At 48.6% G+C, this 16,086-nt stretch overlaps 2 protein-coding genes across 2 annotated transcripts in view; one reads left to right on the top strand and one right to left on the bottom strand.

Moving 5' to 3' along the window:
* Positions 1-206: 206 nt before the first annotated feature.
* On the top strand, positions 207-1,406 carry LOC126504752 (claudin-22). The gene has a single exon (XM_050147229.1). It carries the CDS (start codon positions 578-580, stop codon positions 1,238-1,240), a length of 663 nt encoding a protein of 220 aa, XP_050003186.1. The 5' UTR covers positions 207-577; the 3' UTR covers positions 1,241-1,406.
* A 1,775-nt stretch (positions 1,407-3,181) lies between these two features.
* Wwc2 (WW and C2 domain containing 2) overlaps positions 3,182-16,086 on the bottom strand; it is a 159,192-nt gene continuing 146,287 nt past the window's right edge. The window contains exons 21-23 of the mRNA XM_050147222.1: positions 13,184-13,426; positions 8,283-8,410; positions 3,182-4,998 (exon numbers count right to left, since the gene is read on the bottom strand). Of these exons, the coding sequence (XP_050003179.1) occupies positions 4,932-4,998; positions 8,283-8,410; positions 13,184-13,426 (438 nt within the window). The 3' untranslated portion in view covers positions 3,182-4,931. The remainder of the gene's footprint in view (positions 4,999-8,282; positions 8,411-13,183; positions 13,427-16,086) is intronic.

Genomic DNA, 16,086 nt, shown 5'->3' with positions numbered 1-16,086 from the left:
TGATAAGATTGATTTATTTGGTTAAGAAATACTTCTCTCTGAACCTCTTTTTTTTTTTTTTGCAAAGATGGTAACACCCAGTATTATTATCATAACACACGCACAGAAACTCTAACAGATGAAAATCTGACAGCTGTAATTAGCACAGCACAAAGCGGGAGGAGTGGAACCCGAACCTTCAATTAAGAGGTTTTTTTTTTTTTTTACATTTAGACTTAATTCTCCGGCTTGTTAGGAGCGTTGGGAATGTGAAAGCCAGGTAAACCTTCACAATGAAAGGGTTAGCACAACTTGACCTCAGAGGCTCCCTGACAAAGTGCTCTGCACAAACTTCAGCCCACAGGACACAAACACAGCCCCGGGCCACACCTTAGCATTGCTGGTTCCTAGCAGTGTTTCCCTGTCCTCTTCTGAAACCTTTTCAACATGGACTCAAACAATAGTAGACCTGGCAGGCAGCCTCCTATACACACAATGCAAAACTATGTCTAAGCTCTGCAAGAGCTAAGTGTCACACTTTTTTTTACAGCAAGCGCGGGGCAGGAGTCGGGCTGGCTCAGGCTCGCGGGACGTTCTAATGGGCTTGGTTTTCCGGAAAGCCACGCAGTCCGCTGCACTTCTGCTAGCCCTGCTGGGATGGGTTTTAGCCTGCCTCACCAACTACTTGCCCCACTGGAAGAATCTCAACCTGGACCTGAACGAGATGGAAAACTGGACCATGGGGCTCTGGAAAGCCTGCGTCATCCAGGAGGAAGTGGGGAGGCAATGCAAGGACTTTGACTCCTTCCTGGCCTTGCCAGCTGAACTCCAGATCTCCAGGATCCTGATGTCTCTGTCGAATGGACTGGGGCTGCTGGGGCTGCTGGGCTCTGGCTGTGGCCTGGACTGCTGGAGGCTCGGAGAGAGCCAGAAGGGTCTGAAGAGGCGGCTGCTCATCTTGGGAGGGCTCCTGCTCTGGACTTCGGGCGTGCTGGTCCTGGTTCCTGTCTCCTGGGTGGCCCACGTGACGGTTCAGGAGTTCTGGGATGAGACCCTGCCTGAAATTGTGCCCAGGTGGGAGTTTGGGGAGGCCCTTTTCCTTGGCTGGTTTGCTGGCTTCTGCCTGGTGCTGGGAGGGTGCCTGCTCCACTGTGCAGCCTGCTGGAGCCCGGCTGCCCCCGCCTTGGGCCACTATGCAGTGGCAGGATTGCAAGACCACTGTCAGCAGCTGGAGCTGAAACACGCCAGCTCAGAAATCTAAGCCAAGTGGATCAGTGGCCTTTCTACTCTTCAGCAGGTGCTCGCTCCAGCCGGACTTGGTAGGATCTCCTGCTAAAATCACCCCTACTCAGTGTGATTTTGAGTTTCCCAAATGCATACTTCCTTTCTGTGACTATTAACTTCTAAATACAAGTTTCTTTCTACAACTGCGTCTTTTCTATTTGGAGCCAGATGAATCAGGACCTTTTGATGTAATCAGCCATTAGTGAGCTTACGAACTTTGTCAGCCTTTAAAATAGGCTGTGATTGCACACACACAGGGAGTGGGTAAACCAAACATCATATGGGCGCTTTTGTGGCTCTGAAAGGATCGTTCACGTGGAGAGGAGTCATGTGGGAAACAGACGTGATGTTGACCATGTACTGTCGGGTACCTAAAGTAACTTAGGAAACTAAGATCTCAGTGGATACTCATTTAAAATACATGACAACCGAGGACAGTAAAAGCAACAACAACAAGAACAAAACACTTGCTTGGTCCTGGAAGGACTCAATGGGACACCCTTTCCAGAGACCTCTCTCTAGAGAGTTCTTCCCACATCAGAAACATCCATGCCTGCCTCTGAACAGAGCGGTTCTCGTGGATTCTGGGAACTCAGGTAGAATGTGCCACGCAAAAGTGCACCTCCCTCTGTCCCTGTGTGGTGGGGTGGAATGTCCTGCCTGCTTTGGTTCTGGGGCAGAGGTTGGGACTGGCGTGTGTGGGTGGGCACAGTGTCTCCTGGGACGGCTGCCTCCTTTGGAAGAACGCTGCCAGCTTGGGTAGGGTAGCCGGGGCCCACAGACTCATCAGCCCTTGTTTTGCTGGAGAAACAAAAATACCCCATCTCGTTTATCCTTGAGATCTACAGTCTAATCAAGGACTGCTCATGACAAGTTTTTGGCCTGAGGAATTCTTCATGGAACATTTTATATTTGCTTGGTACATGGTTCAAGTAGATTCTTGTATTTGTGCCAATCAGGGAAATGAGCCGAACAATAAGCAACGCTGAAATACAGTATTAGGAAATATGTATCCTTGTTTTTTTTTTTAAAAAAAATTACTGAGTGTTTTCATAAACACACGGAAAGTGCAGCAGAAGACAGTCCGTGTGCTGTATTTGAACACTTTTACACACAGCGCCGATGAGAACAGAAACATATGCAGGGTTCAACCTGATTAAACAGTTCGTGCAGTCCTGAGCTTCTCATAGTTAATATAATATAAATTCATAGCAAATTTTTTAAAAAAGTATTTAATTTGTATGCTACAGAGACTCAGCTAAACTTTGTTCATTTGGCAAGTAATACTCTTTTTGTATCTGTAACACTTAAAAGTCTGGTATATAGAACTGTAATAATATACTGATAATCCAAACTTGAGAGCTAAATATTAAATTCTTTTTGTCCTGTCCAGAATAAATTCTACCTTTAAAAATATTTTTTAATAACATTAAAATTTTTATTTTCCCATATGGTTTTGTGATTGAGTTAGTAAGATGATTTTGAATCGTGGGTTAATACAAATGCGGCGGCCCACGTCAAGCTGCGTGTAATCCACAATACTATTGCTGACTCTTAGTGTGGGGGAAGAATCTACTAGAATAAGTTCTTCTCTCGTGTTAGAAACGAGCATGTTCTGTAAAATCAAACCAAAGCCCCCCAGTCACAACTGTGAGCTACCAGCCTGAGACACACTTTATTCTTTAGTACTCGTCTGAGACTTTTTGTAATACAAAAAGTTAGCAATAAAACTGATGAAGATCATAAAGCTGTAACACTCCAATATAGCCTCTTGTAAGCCCAACATTTAAGATGGTCAGAACCGAACTATATATTAAACAGAACATAAATAAGACCGTAAATAAATAAATGAAAATAAAATCGTACGGTACAACTACACAAAATCCTACGGACAGGTCCGTGGGCCAAACTCTGCTGCTGAAGACAGCTGACCTTTATTTAGCACTGTATTAAATAAACCTGCTGTTCACAGTTGACCTGGATGGGGGGGCGGGGCACTCCAGCTCCCTCCAGTCACCTACAGGACAAACGGGACTCAGTCTGCCACTAAGGCTGGTTTCTGTCCCAAGTGCTATCACGTCCAGTTACATCTGCTAAGAAGTTGGGTGTAAGCTGTGGAACACTCAGGGGAGAAACGACTGGAGTTTTCCGTGCGGCAACTGATAACTGAAGTTCTGGCTGAGTATACATTTTGATTCTGATAGGATGAACTTTCTAAAATCTGCATAGATTCAGGAAAATAAAAGTTCTTACTAATGGGGATTCCAGCAGAACGTAACTCTTTTTAAAACAGATTTTTTTCTTGCCTAACTTTCTTTGTAAAATTCCTATAAAATTATTTTGCATTAAAAAAATAAAAATAATTTAGCTTGCTATATAAGATGGCTCACCAAAACCCGGCTTCTTCCAGTATGACAGACTAAGTAAGTATGGTTTAAATTACCTAAAACCTATGTATTTTAACACTTTTATGCTGAGTCTTTTTCTTTCCTCTCCCTTTCTTTATCTTTTTTTAAAAAAGAAGTGCCCTGTTCTGGTTAAAACCCAACCCGGAGAATAGGATACTTTGACCAATTTCTATCTCGTTTGTTCCCCCCAAATATATATATGTTTAAGTGACCCAGTCCACACTCTCAGTACCCTCAGGCACACCCTGTTTTTGCGTCCGACTGCTATGACTCACTGAGAGACCCCTAAAGATGACAGCTGCAAAATAGTTCCTAGTAAGCCTAGAAACCTGTGGACGAACTGTTCTCTTTGGCCAGCATTAAGATGCGCCCTGTCCTCCGACCTCACCTACTGAACATGGGTATGTATGTCCCCTCCACACCGCGTGTGCTGTGGGTGTCCCCTCTGCTCTGCCTACACTGTCATTAGAACCCAGGGCCACCTCATGCTTCTCTGTGGCATTGCCTTTATCCCTAGGACTGGTACAGGCCAGAAAGACGGCTCTGCAGGTTCAGATTGTGTTAGAAGCAGAGGCCACATAAGTATCAGTTGTGTTTCCTTGGTGTGTTTTTCGGGAGCTGGTGCCCCCTTCCCTTTCTGTCCCAACCACAGCTCTCTACAGTAGGACTATACCTTGGCTTTTCATGTTCTTGTATTCAGCATTTCACACGTTTTGTTTTCTCCAGACAAGTTTAGGAGGGCAGAAAGAAATGTCTTGTGGAAATGAGAGGGCCAGACCCAGCTGACGGAAGGACGCGCCTGTTTCGGGTGGACGCAGGACGATTCTTGCTTGCGAGCACCTTCAGTGGGGAAGTGTGGCTTTCTAGCTCAGGACTCTGGTTTGGTGGGAGCAGCTTCTCAGCTCCTGCGCGGCTGCCCCCTGCAGTGGGCTCAGCAGGCATGCACTGGGCACCTGCGGCCTCTGTTCCACTTTGCACAGTGAAACCCAGGGGTGTGCCACACGTGGGGACCAGATCACCCCGTTTCAGTCCTGTGAATTCTTTTTCCTTCGCAAAGCATGTAAGAGTTACATTCAAAGGAGCTTAGAGATTAACCTGATGAAACTGGTGAGAAACGGAAGTTCTTCAAGATTGACAGTTAGGTTACAGGCAACAAAAGCCCCGCCCCCCAACAAAAATAAAAACAACAAACAGCAAATGTTCAGTCTTTGACCCTCCCTTGGAAAGAGAGCAGGTGGGGAGTAACATCGAGCCGCAGGGTCACACGTCGTCAGCTGGCAGGGACGGAATGCTGATCTTCGCTCGCGTGAAGTAGGCTATCTTCTCCCTAGAGGGAGAGAGGGAGAGGGCCACTCAGCATCATCCTGGGAATTCTGAGAGCCCCAGGGCTGTCTCCACAATCCCAGAAACCACACTTAAAATCACGAGAGCCTTCATTTTTAATCATTGTTTATAGCCATTTTTATTTAGTGTTTGTGTAAGGGGTGCAATGCCATGGTGTTGTGATGTCAGAGGAAACTCCTACCACTTGTGGGAGTCAGTCCCCTCCTTCTCCGTGGGCCCTGGGGGTTGAACTCAGACCACCGAGTGTGGGGACAAGTGCCTCTCCCCACTGAGCCATCGTCCCAGGCTGCATCTTCCTTGCTTTAAGGGTGGGTGGCACATCCAGTCCCTCTGGTTCCAAGTCCCCTACACACTAAGTCACTGTGTTCCCCGAGGGTTCCCAACTGAAGAGCATTTGTGACCCATCAGGGGCGTGGGGCTGTGTTCGGATATTTCTAAGGTAAGAGAAGCTTCAAAAGGGTCAAAATGCTGAACTGAAATTCCCAGAGTCAAGTTTGTCAGAACAAACCCATGTGAAGGAAGGCAGGGACAGGGACACTCTCCACATTATTAAATTGTTCATTACTTTTTCTTACGTGTAGTGTGTGCACGCGCACACACGTGTGGAGGGTGGAGGACACCCTGTGGAGTTGGCTATCTCCTTCTATTATGTAGGTCCTAGGGAACAAACTCGTGTTGCCTGCCCTGGGGACAGGTGTCCTTACCGCTGAGGCACCTTGTCAGCCCTTTGAGACAGGGTCTCTTACTGAACTTGGAGCTTGCTGATTCAGTGAGATTGGCTAGCCAGCAAGCTCCAGTCCTTTACCTGTACATATAGGACCTTCAGCACCTCAGCTTCCTGCTCCTACTGTGGGACAATGGTCTTAGATCCTGTAAAGATTTGTCACTTGTATTGGTTTAATAAAGTGCTGATTGGCCAGTACCCAGGCAGGAAGTATAGGCGGAGCAACCAGACTAGGAGTGTTGGGAGCAGTGAGACCTCAGATCCTGAATTTCTTGTAATCCCCTGATCTGAGTGCCTACAGCTGCTCTGAGCACGAGACCTTCAGGAGTTCCTGATGGCAGGAGAGTGGTTTCTGGTGGGTTTGGCTGGGGCGTGGCTATCCCTATATAATCTGCCCCTGAACACAACAAAGGGGGCATTCTTGGGGAATTCAAGGATGACCCGTGTCGCTGTCTCTCTGTCTGTGTGTGTCTGTGTATTTTAACCTCCAGCCCCCTTGCCCGAAGCTCTTGAACTGTTGCCAGCGCACAGAGCGCAGACATGGGGGGGGGGGCGGTGGCGGTGCGCGGCATTGGAGAATTCTGGGAAGCAAAAAGGCTCAATCTCAGTCTGCAATCATCAGATGCAGAGGAAACAAGATGAGAATGCCTCACTGATAAAGGTACCAAGCCATGTGGCTAACAAGACAAGAATTATGGGTTAATATAAGAGTTAGTTAATAAGAAAGCCTGAGCTAATAGGCCAACGAGTTTATAATTAATGCAGGCTTCTGTGTGTTTCTTTGGGACTGGGTGGGACAGACACCTCTGTCAACATGCCCCTGCTCTGAAGTCTCACGTGCCTGATGCCAGCTCCTGCCCTTCAAAGCTTCCCGTCCGCCATGAGTCCTTCCTTTCCTGCTCCCAAACAGCCTCTCTCCCAATCCCTCTCCACAACCTAAAAGCTAACTGGTTCTCTTTTTCTCTCCTTTTACATTTATTTGTGTGTGTGCACACATATGAGGGAGAGAGGGAAGAGAGAAAGAGAGGAGGGAAGGAGAGTCTGTGTATAGGTGAGCACGTCACAGTACGCGTATGGCGGTCAGAGGACACTCATGGGAACTGGCTCTCCTTCCACCATGTGGGTTCTAAGCAGGCCCTGAACTCAGGCCATCAGGCTTGGCCGCAAGCACCTTTGCCCACTGAACCATCTTGCTGGCCCAAGCTTAGAAGCTCTGTGGATTTCTCTATACGAAACCTAAGTCAAAACTAAGATGAACATAAAACAAGTAGAGAAAGCTTTTTCTGCGATCCTCCTATACTTGACCCACTGGCATGGTCTCTGAGGCCCCTATGTTACATGATCTGGGGACATTTTAATTCTCTTCTCTTACGTCTCAGTGTCCAACAGTCTGTCCTTTCCGGTTCTTCGGCCCCAGGACCACACTCTGAGCTCCTTCTAGCTCTAGAACAGTCCTTTTCACCTTTGCCAGTGCCCAGCAGGTGTCCTCTCCTGGTCACCTTCCCTCGCTTTCTGGGATGTGTTGCCTGTTTCTACCGTGGGAACTCTCTCCGTGTGACCCTTAACCCCTCCAGAGCTTGATTTCTGACTGTCCATTGGGTGGAGTTACCTGGCTGGCCGACAGCATGGTTTACCCAGGCTATGCAAAAGCAGGAAATCCTCACTGTGAACACTCTCCTCTCCCCTGCTCTCTGCCTCAGTTTCCCCTCCGTGCCTCCAATGCCTGCCCCAGCAGGATCCCCACCGTGACTTTCTCAGAGACCTGGCTTCCTCAGTACTCAAAGCCACACCTGAAATCCTTCTGTGTGGTGTTCAGGCCCTGTGGAGTCTGACAAACTCGCCTGGGACAGCTCTGTCTGCGCCGTTCCTCACAGCCACCACAGCCAGTGCCTCAAGACCTGGTGGAACCCTTCCACAGTGGACTCCAATGGTGCCCTCCTTGAGCTGACCTGTAGAGCCTGCATATCTGGCCTACACAGACTGGAGTTCTCTCCAGATTCTCTCATGGTCCAGATTCATCCGCACGACATGAAACCGCTCTGCATGGCCCTGCAGGGGCTGTGGACCTCGGTCCTGTCAGACTGGGGTCCCTGTAGGAGCAGGAAGCATGTGTTCCATTGCTGTACTGTGGGTGTCAGCACAGTGCAAGGTGTGTCTGCATGTGTGCTTCTGCGTGTGTGTATGTGTTGTGTGTGTGTGTGTGAGAGAGAGAGAGAGAGAAAGAGAAAGAGAGAGAATGGTACCCAAGGAATGGCCAGAAAATGAGCGAACAAAATCCCCCAAAGATCCATGGCTTTTGTGTATTTTTCTGTATCCTGGGTGAAGCTTTCTCAATGAGATGAACTCATGACAATCAGAGGTTCTGGGCTGCTGGGGAGACAGGATTAGTGGGTGTCACCTCAGTGTGGAGCGCATGTACAACTATATTCATACCAGGGAAAGACACAGTGGCAAGGGTCACTTAGTCCTGAGGTGAATTCTTGTGCAATCATGGCGCAGGAGGGGGACGCCACAGAAGGAGCAGGTGCCCAGAAGCCACTTACCTGAAGGACTGCACCTGCCGGGGCACCTTCCGGCTCTGCTCCCGCAGCCGGCACACATCCTTGGACGCCTGCCTCATCAGTTTCTCTGCGTTCAGGCCTTGCTTCTGCTCTTCTTTCGTCTGCTCAGCCTGGCAGAGGAAAGAACAGTGGGGCAACAGATAAGGGCTTGATTAGAAACCTGGAGATGCTGCAAGGCTCAGCTGGAGGCCAAGGCGCGCAGCCAAGGGCAGCTTTTGTTGGGCATTAGGGGACAACAGCCACATGCTAGGCTCCTGCTAACCTAGGTGACACAATAACCACGCTTAAAATTTTTACATCAGGCAAACCTGAGGACTCTCAAAATCAAAAAACAAAACAAGCAACAATGAAAACGTCAAACAACAAAAACCTAAAACTGAAAACCACTAGTGTTGAATAGGTAATATTTCAGTAAATACACTCACAAACTCTTTCCTCCCCAGCCCCGTTTCCCTGTGTCAGCCAGTTAAAAAGCTTCCTAAGTGCACCTGACTACTAAGCAATGGCGCATAAGTATGGGGCTTCAAGTCCCGCACCCAGGGACACACTGTGTGACCTGCTGCAGGCTAAGGGACAGATGGACCACCATCCGTTCTCACATCCCCTTAGTCCCTTCTGGCACCAAGTTCTCACTGTCCCCCAAGGCTTTACTACAGTTCACTCTGTGTTACTGTTAATGTTGTATTAGACACTCACACACATATATTTTAATACAAATAGACCAATAATATTGTTCACTGACGGCTGCTTCCCCATTTCCTCCATGTGGTCACCTAATAAGCAAATACGTATGGTCACCTTTGGTAGGGATATTCTGTGTTAGCAGATGAAGATGGCGGACCCTGGGGCTTACTGTCTGATTTTGAATTCTCTTTTGAGTACTTCCTAGCTCTGAGTCTGAGGCAGGGGCTTGGCTAGTCCTTGGGCAGTAATATCTTTGGGATAGGTACTCCAAAGGGTTAGGAATTTAAAGGAGCTAACCCACGGAAATCACTCAGCGTCTGAGTCAGCACCAGTAAGCCTCCTGTCTCAGTGTGAGTCACTCCGTTTTGGCTACAGTCTATTAGAGGGGAGGGGAGGGTTGTGAACAAAACAGATACAGTTCAATGAATGAGAAAAACAAGAGTAGAGAGTGTATTAATTATAAAAATTGAAAACAATGTTAACGTTTTCTTGGGTTAACTTTTTTTATTTTTCAACTTAACATTAAAAAACATTTTAAGAGCGAGGCAGAGTGGCTTGGAAAGCTAACTAGGAAGACTGTAAATCTGGGATAGCCTGAGCTACACAGAGGGCTCCAGAAAAGCCTGGCGTACATAGAGACTGTGTTTCAAGAGCAAACCGACCAGTGAATCAGCGCATAAGTAAATAAGAATGAGAAGCCAGATGAGGGAGCGCATGCCTATAATTCAAGTACCCCGAAGGTTGAGGCAGGAGAATTGTCATCAGTTTAAGGCCAGCCTGAGCTATACCTAAAGTTCACCCCACCAAACACAAACAAACAAACAAACCCAACCAGCAATAATCCCCAACACCAGCAAGAAGACAAACAAGGGGAAAACTCAGAAAGAAAAAAATAAATTAGGGGTGCTTTTAGTTGGTAACGAAACTGAGCAGAAGGGGTTCCCATGATGCTCCACCCCAGCACAGCGCACACAAGCCTCTCTTCCTGGCTTTCCACCCGTGTGCCGGGGAGCCAAGGGCAGCGGTCAGGTTTGAAGTTTAATAACTCTCGGAGCCACAACTCAGCCTGTCGCTCACTTTCTCTTTTAACTTTGAGTCTGCATGTATTGTTCCTGACCAAATACAGCTGCGTGTACAGGTACCAGGAGAGCTGACGGGCAGTAGCCAGTAACAGCAGAACGATCACTAAAACACCCGGAGCTACCAGCCCTTCATCTCTGCAGTTTTCTCTTTAACGTTTCTAGCTTACTAAAGGCAACTGAGACCACGTATGTGACTTCGGACAAGGAAGGCTACAGTATGTGGGACAGGTTTGGCTGTTTTATTTCCCCCTGGAAGCTGTTTTAAGAGGAGGAATTCCGTGGGCAACTGACTGTTGGTGTCTTTCCTTCCCAGTCTCCCCGGGGCCTGCGGAAGTGGAGCAGATCAGGCAATGCCTGGGGGAGCTGCCAGGTCACACCAGGTGACAGCTGAGTGTGTAGCTGTGACTACCCTGGTCACACTGCAGTTCAGTCGGCTTCTTCTGGTCCCTTTCTGGACCACCAGCCACATTCCCCTCCTCACGGAGTCTCCTCAAGGCCTTGGCCTGCCTTGCCTTTCCTTAACAGTTCCATTATGGGACTTGCTTTCTGCTTCCCCCACACAATGAGAGTCCCAGCACTTTCAAGAAGAACAAGACATAACAGAATATTAATATAGTCGGCATTTTTTTCAGTATAGCCTAACTTTTAAAAGTATTAGCATATGTATCACTTGAAATTAAAACAAGCAAACAACAACAAAATCCTCTCGCACCCTGGCACTTTCTATGCGTTAGGCTCCATAACTAACGCATAACTAAGGTGACTCGCCTTCCGTTTATGTGAAAAGACCTGGCCTGCAGCAAGGCCCAGCGGCTCACTCACAGCCACGTCAAGCCTGACAGAACAAGGAACACAGCATCTAAGTTTACAGTCCTCGGCTCCTCACTCCGCTTCCTAAGGGGAAGCACAATCCGCGGGCATGAACATTTGATTTTTATTGTAAGCTATAAAAGAGACTTTCTGCTGTCAACATGGAGGCTTACGGGGGACGATCCTGAGAGCCTGGGGGGGGGGGTCAGGTCCAGGGTTGGCTGCTGGGGCTGCTGTTTCCCTAGGAGGCACATTCATATTTTCTATGGTGATTGGCAGGGTCACCGTTAGGCACTTTATGATGATCTGATAGAAATCACATGCCCAGCCTCACAGGGAAACGGTGGCAATGAAAGGGCTGTGTGTGTGTGCGCGCACACATGCGTGTGTGCATGTGTGTACAGGCTGCTGTGTCTATGTGCACACTTCCTTCCCAGTGAAGTGAGAGGGCTGCATGTGTGTGTGTGTGCACGTGTGCATACATGCTTTACATCAGGATGCTAGGAACCCTTACGGCTGCTACTCCTGGAGCTTGTCCCAGAGTCCCCAAGCACAGGGTGGACTATGGGCATTCCTGCCACAGTCATGGCCCCCCCCCCCCAAGGGCCACCAACAGCCCCACCTGTCAGTTCTCATCATTCTGTTATTTAGTTCTTGAATTTTCTTAGATATTTGCCTAAATTGTGGACATATAATGCTTAACACATTCAAAGAATCTTTTAAATCTCAGATCTGTTTGGACCGTTCTTTCCTCACCAGCATATTAGCCACTTCTTGTTGCTGTAGCAACACCTAAGAGAACACCTGAAAGGGAAGAAGATTCTGATGGAAGCTCGACCCTGGCCCCTGGTGTCCACACACCCAAAGAGTCTGGTGAAAGTTCCACCCCAAGTCCCCTCCTCCATCTCTTCTCCAAACCCTGCCACAGCTCTGTTGTGTCTGAACCCATGCACGGGGGCAGGAAATGGCTGTGGGGAGTGTGCGGGGGAGCACAGGCCTATCTGGAAATGAGGCCTTTCAAAGGCACCACGTGACTCCCCTCTCCCAACTAGACCTCCACCGTCCAACAGCTCCTTCAGCTAGGAGTCCTCAGCTGAGGAGCTTAGTGTCCTTGTGGCTCAGCTGCTTCTCAACACCGCCACCAGGTGGGACCCAGCATATCAGTCCAAAAGACAAACTTGTTACCGAGGGTCCTTTTCTAGTGGACACTTCCAGGAATCCCCTGCTGTTCTTCAGATCGCCACCCAAAGGGCCACATTAAAAGAATAACGTTCAGGCACGTGTAACATTCCAGCTGTATGGGAAGCCCTATTTAATTGTAGCAATGAATACAGATCGCTAAGCCAAAATATAAATCCTAACCCTGAGAATAAATCAGTATTCTATTCAGGCAGACTCAGTAATATTTAGGTGGCACATAAAAAGAATCCCTTTTAAACATTTGATTTTTGCTAGGAGGGATAGTGCATGCCTATAGTGCCCACGCTTGGGAGGATGAGGCAGGGGGATTGCATGTTCTCTTTTTTGTTTTGTTTGTATTTTTGAGACAGGGTCTCATTATATGACCCTGGCAATCCTAGAATTCATTATGTAGACCAGAACTCACAAAGATCCACCTGTCTCTACTTTCAGAGTCCTAAGATTAAGGACATTCTTAAAGATCAGCTGAATTCAGTGAGGAGCTGTCTCAAAACAAAACCCCAAAAACAGAAACAAATCTCCACAATAACAATACAGCGTACACGTGGTGCACACCTTTAATCCCGTCGCCTTGCGATAGAGGCAGGTGAATCTATTTGACGCCAGCCTGGTCTACACAGCAAGTTCCAGTCAGGGCAACCCACTGAGATGCCCCATTTCTTTATCCCGTCACCTTATCTCATCTTCTAGACATGGTTTTAGGGTGAAGGCAAATGCATGTGTACTATTAAAGTGAAATGCAATCTTTTTTCCAGGAAGGAAAGGGAAAATTTAGAAACATTAAAATTAGCAGCGTATTTATAGCTCCTGTGGTTAAGTGGACTCTCCCGAGCGCTGAAATGCAAACACTGGGTACCATCTGCGGAAACGCCCAATGCCGCCATGCTCCCTTTCTGTCAGGAAACTACAGAGCTGCCTTGGGGTTGGGTGGACAACCACCACCACAGCAATATTTGGGCAGGAAGGACTCTACAATGGTGGGGTGGCCATGCCCCAAGTCCTAGGAAAAGGATGGGAAGATGCCCATGTTGGGACCCTCTTCCAAAGTGCCCGCCCCTAAGCATACATCTGCACCAGCCCCTGCTGGGGTGACCCAGAACTCCATACCTGCTTCTCTGCTTGCTTCAGAAGCTTCTGGAATCTCTCATCCTCCAGCACGCCTGGGGGAAGGTCAGTCTCTCCCTGAGCTTTCAGTTCCTCCAGCTTCTGCCGTAAGTCCCTCAGGGCCTGCAGCTCGTCGTTGAGGCGGCTCTGGCGGGTCAGCGAGGCCTGCAGGTCCAGCTCCAGGTCCAGAGATGTGCGCACAGGGCATTCCTGAGCAGTCCTCCTGAGGGAGGGCTGGCAGACGGCCTGTGGAGGGAGACACAGCAGATGCCCCTTTCCTACCTCTGCCCTTCCTCACGTGACAGGACACAGAACTGGCCATGTGGCTTGCTTTGGCCAAAGACAGGGCGGTGGGAGAGGTATCCCCTCCGGGGAGACGCTTGTCAAAGTGCTGTGAGATCTGTCATTTCTGCCTCCCACTGGGAACATAGCAGTGACCAGAGGTGGAAGCTCCTTCAGCCTGGGTCCCATGAGAGCAGCAGGACTGCTATCTGGCAAGCCTGCCACGTTAGTAGCTGAGCATGCAATGAAGCTGAGCCATTGTAAACTACAGAGATCTCAGAAGTGGGCGCTAGGTAGTCTGATGACCTGGGTTCTATCCCTGGGATCCACATGGTGGGCAGAGAAAACCATCTCCTCAAAGTTGCCCATTGTCCCCACACACATTAGTTGGTCACCTTACAAACAAGCAAACATAATTAAAGTGATTTTAAGTGGATAGCACAGTTCATGGTGAATGAAAAGCAAATGCATCACAAGAGTTATATAGCCTCTAGTTCAGGACACACCACGGCTCGCTCCTTAGCTACCAAGGCTGTGAGTGTTGTCAGAACGCAGTGGAGATGGCCTCTGTCCTACAGTCCAGATGTTTACATTCCAGCTCCTTCCCTGACTTCCTGCTGTGCAGTCTGCTCTCACAACTGTCTTCCCTAGGGCCAATCTATCCATTTATCAAGAAACCATTCCAAGTAGATAGGAGTAAATGCCTGCTGGCAGGTGAGTTACGGGGATAGTATTAGGGAAAGGATGGTGTCTCTGGCCTTGATGAGGCTGCAAGCAGCGGTGAACTGTGAGTTTGTGTCTTACCCATCTCAAGAAGCCAGCTGAGAGAGGGAGGACTCGGGGATGAGTCAGACCCATTCAAGGAAGAGAACTTAAACTAGGCTGAAGAGGATAACGGAAGCAGGGCCACAGCAGAATTTCTGCATGGATTCACACGGTGGGAATGGGAGCTGAGATTCTGAAGAAAAGGGACCATATGGCACAAGTGCTCTGGTCTGGAGATGGGAGTCACCATGGTGGTCATGACACAGTGATGGAGAGGACCTTTTGGTGCCTCTTGGACTGACGCCTCACTCAAACCAGAATACTTGTTTTTCCTTTAGTCGTCCTGGGAATTGAACTTGGGACCTTGTAAGTCTAGGCATCCTACCAGTGAGCTACACCCCCAGTTCTCTTTCTATTTCAAGGCAGTTTTACTAGTTCCAGGTTGGTCCCAGACTCACTTTGTATGCTGTCTTTGAACTGTGATCTTCCTACTTGGCCTCCCAAGGGCCTGGATTATATAAGGGCCTTGTTCTGCAGTGGGTCCCTCCAAGATTAAAGGGTTGCGCTTTGTTGGTATTCACACTGGGTCTGTGGGTTCCCTGTGAGGGACGAGTAAACATGTATTCACACCTCCCAGGGACAGTGTCACACAACAGGCCTGCACCACCTGGCACAGCTTGGGATCTCATCGCTAAATATCCTGGCTTCCGTAACATTGTTACTAGGTTTCCTGTATCCAACCCCTGCCTTTTCCACACATGCACAGCATGGAAAGAAAGAAAGAGCGAGATGTGTGGGTGCCCTGACCCCATGACTTGCTTTCAGTCAGACACTCCCCCCCCTGCACTGGAGTGATGGCTCAGGGGTAAGCATGCTGGCACATAGGACAGATGACCCAAGCAAACGCTGGAGGTGGCAGCATGCGTCTCATTCATACAAGACACTGACAGAATTGCTTGGACGCTCACAGGCCAGCGAGGCTAGAGCACAGTGAAGCAGCGGGAACAAGAGGGACCTTGTCTCAGCGAGGTGGAAGACAGGAGCCAACTCCCAAAAGTTCCTGATTTTCACATATACTGTGGTATGCATATGCCTGTTACACACACACACACACACACACACACACCAGCAAAGGTGCATGAAGCCTCCATGAGGACTAGTGTACAGTGGTGTACAGTGGTGTATTGGTGATCAGTGCTCAGCAGTGAGCTCTCACAGACATGGGCAGCACTGACTCACAGGCTACATTGGTTTACATTGTGTGTCCATTCCCTAGACCACTCTCAACACAGCTGTACCAGAGGCAGTGTGAGGAGGGCTCAGGACAGCACTGCTGAGGGTCCTCACACTGTGACAGCCACACAGGCAAATCTTTGCAGTGCTTTGTACGCTCAAGACCTCTACAGCTTCCCTGCTGGGATCCCTAAGTCAGAATGCCACCCTCGCAGTTTACAAGCCAGCTACACCCCAACATAAGCAACGTTTCAGAACGTGCCTTTGTCTAGATCAAGGGGTTCTTAAGTTTATGAGTAACCCAGCTCTACCCAGGTCCTCAACACTTCTGGTTAAAAAAACGCCCCAACGCTGCCATCCCCCAAAAGCAAGAGCTGCTTCGGAAGGCAGGTGAGTAGAAAGAAGTGAGAATCGTCCTAGCCATATTAACTTCCAATCCCTAAAAATAATTGTTTTTGCAAGTTATAAAATGTCTTCTGCTCCTCCATCCAGAAGGGCTAAGATCCTCTCTCAGCTCCGCCTTACTACTTCCTGTCTCCTATCTGTCCTCAGTCCTCCAAAACCTCTATGGTCAACTAGCTAGTGGTTAGCTCCGCCCTCTGACTCAAAGCAAACTTAATTGTCAG

The sequence above is a fragment of the Alexandromys fortis genome, unplaced genomic scaffold (assembly GCF_014885135.2).
Source record: "Alexandromys fortis isolate MF-2015 unplaced genomic scaffold, M_Fortis_MF-2015_v1.1 scaffold_32, whole genome shotgun sequence".
NCBI lineage: Eukaryota > Metazoa > Chordata > Mammalia > Rodentia > Cricetidae > Alexandromys > Alexandromys fortis.
The sequence above is the reverse complement of the archived record's forward strand: the minus strand, read 5'-3'. Positions and strand labels throughout refer to the sequence as shown.

Coding starts and splice junctions, on each gene's coding strand:
- LOC126504752 (XM_050147229.1), top strand. CDS start 578: ATGGGCTTGGTTTTCCGGAAAGCCACGCAGTCCGCTGCACTTCTGCTA.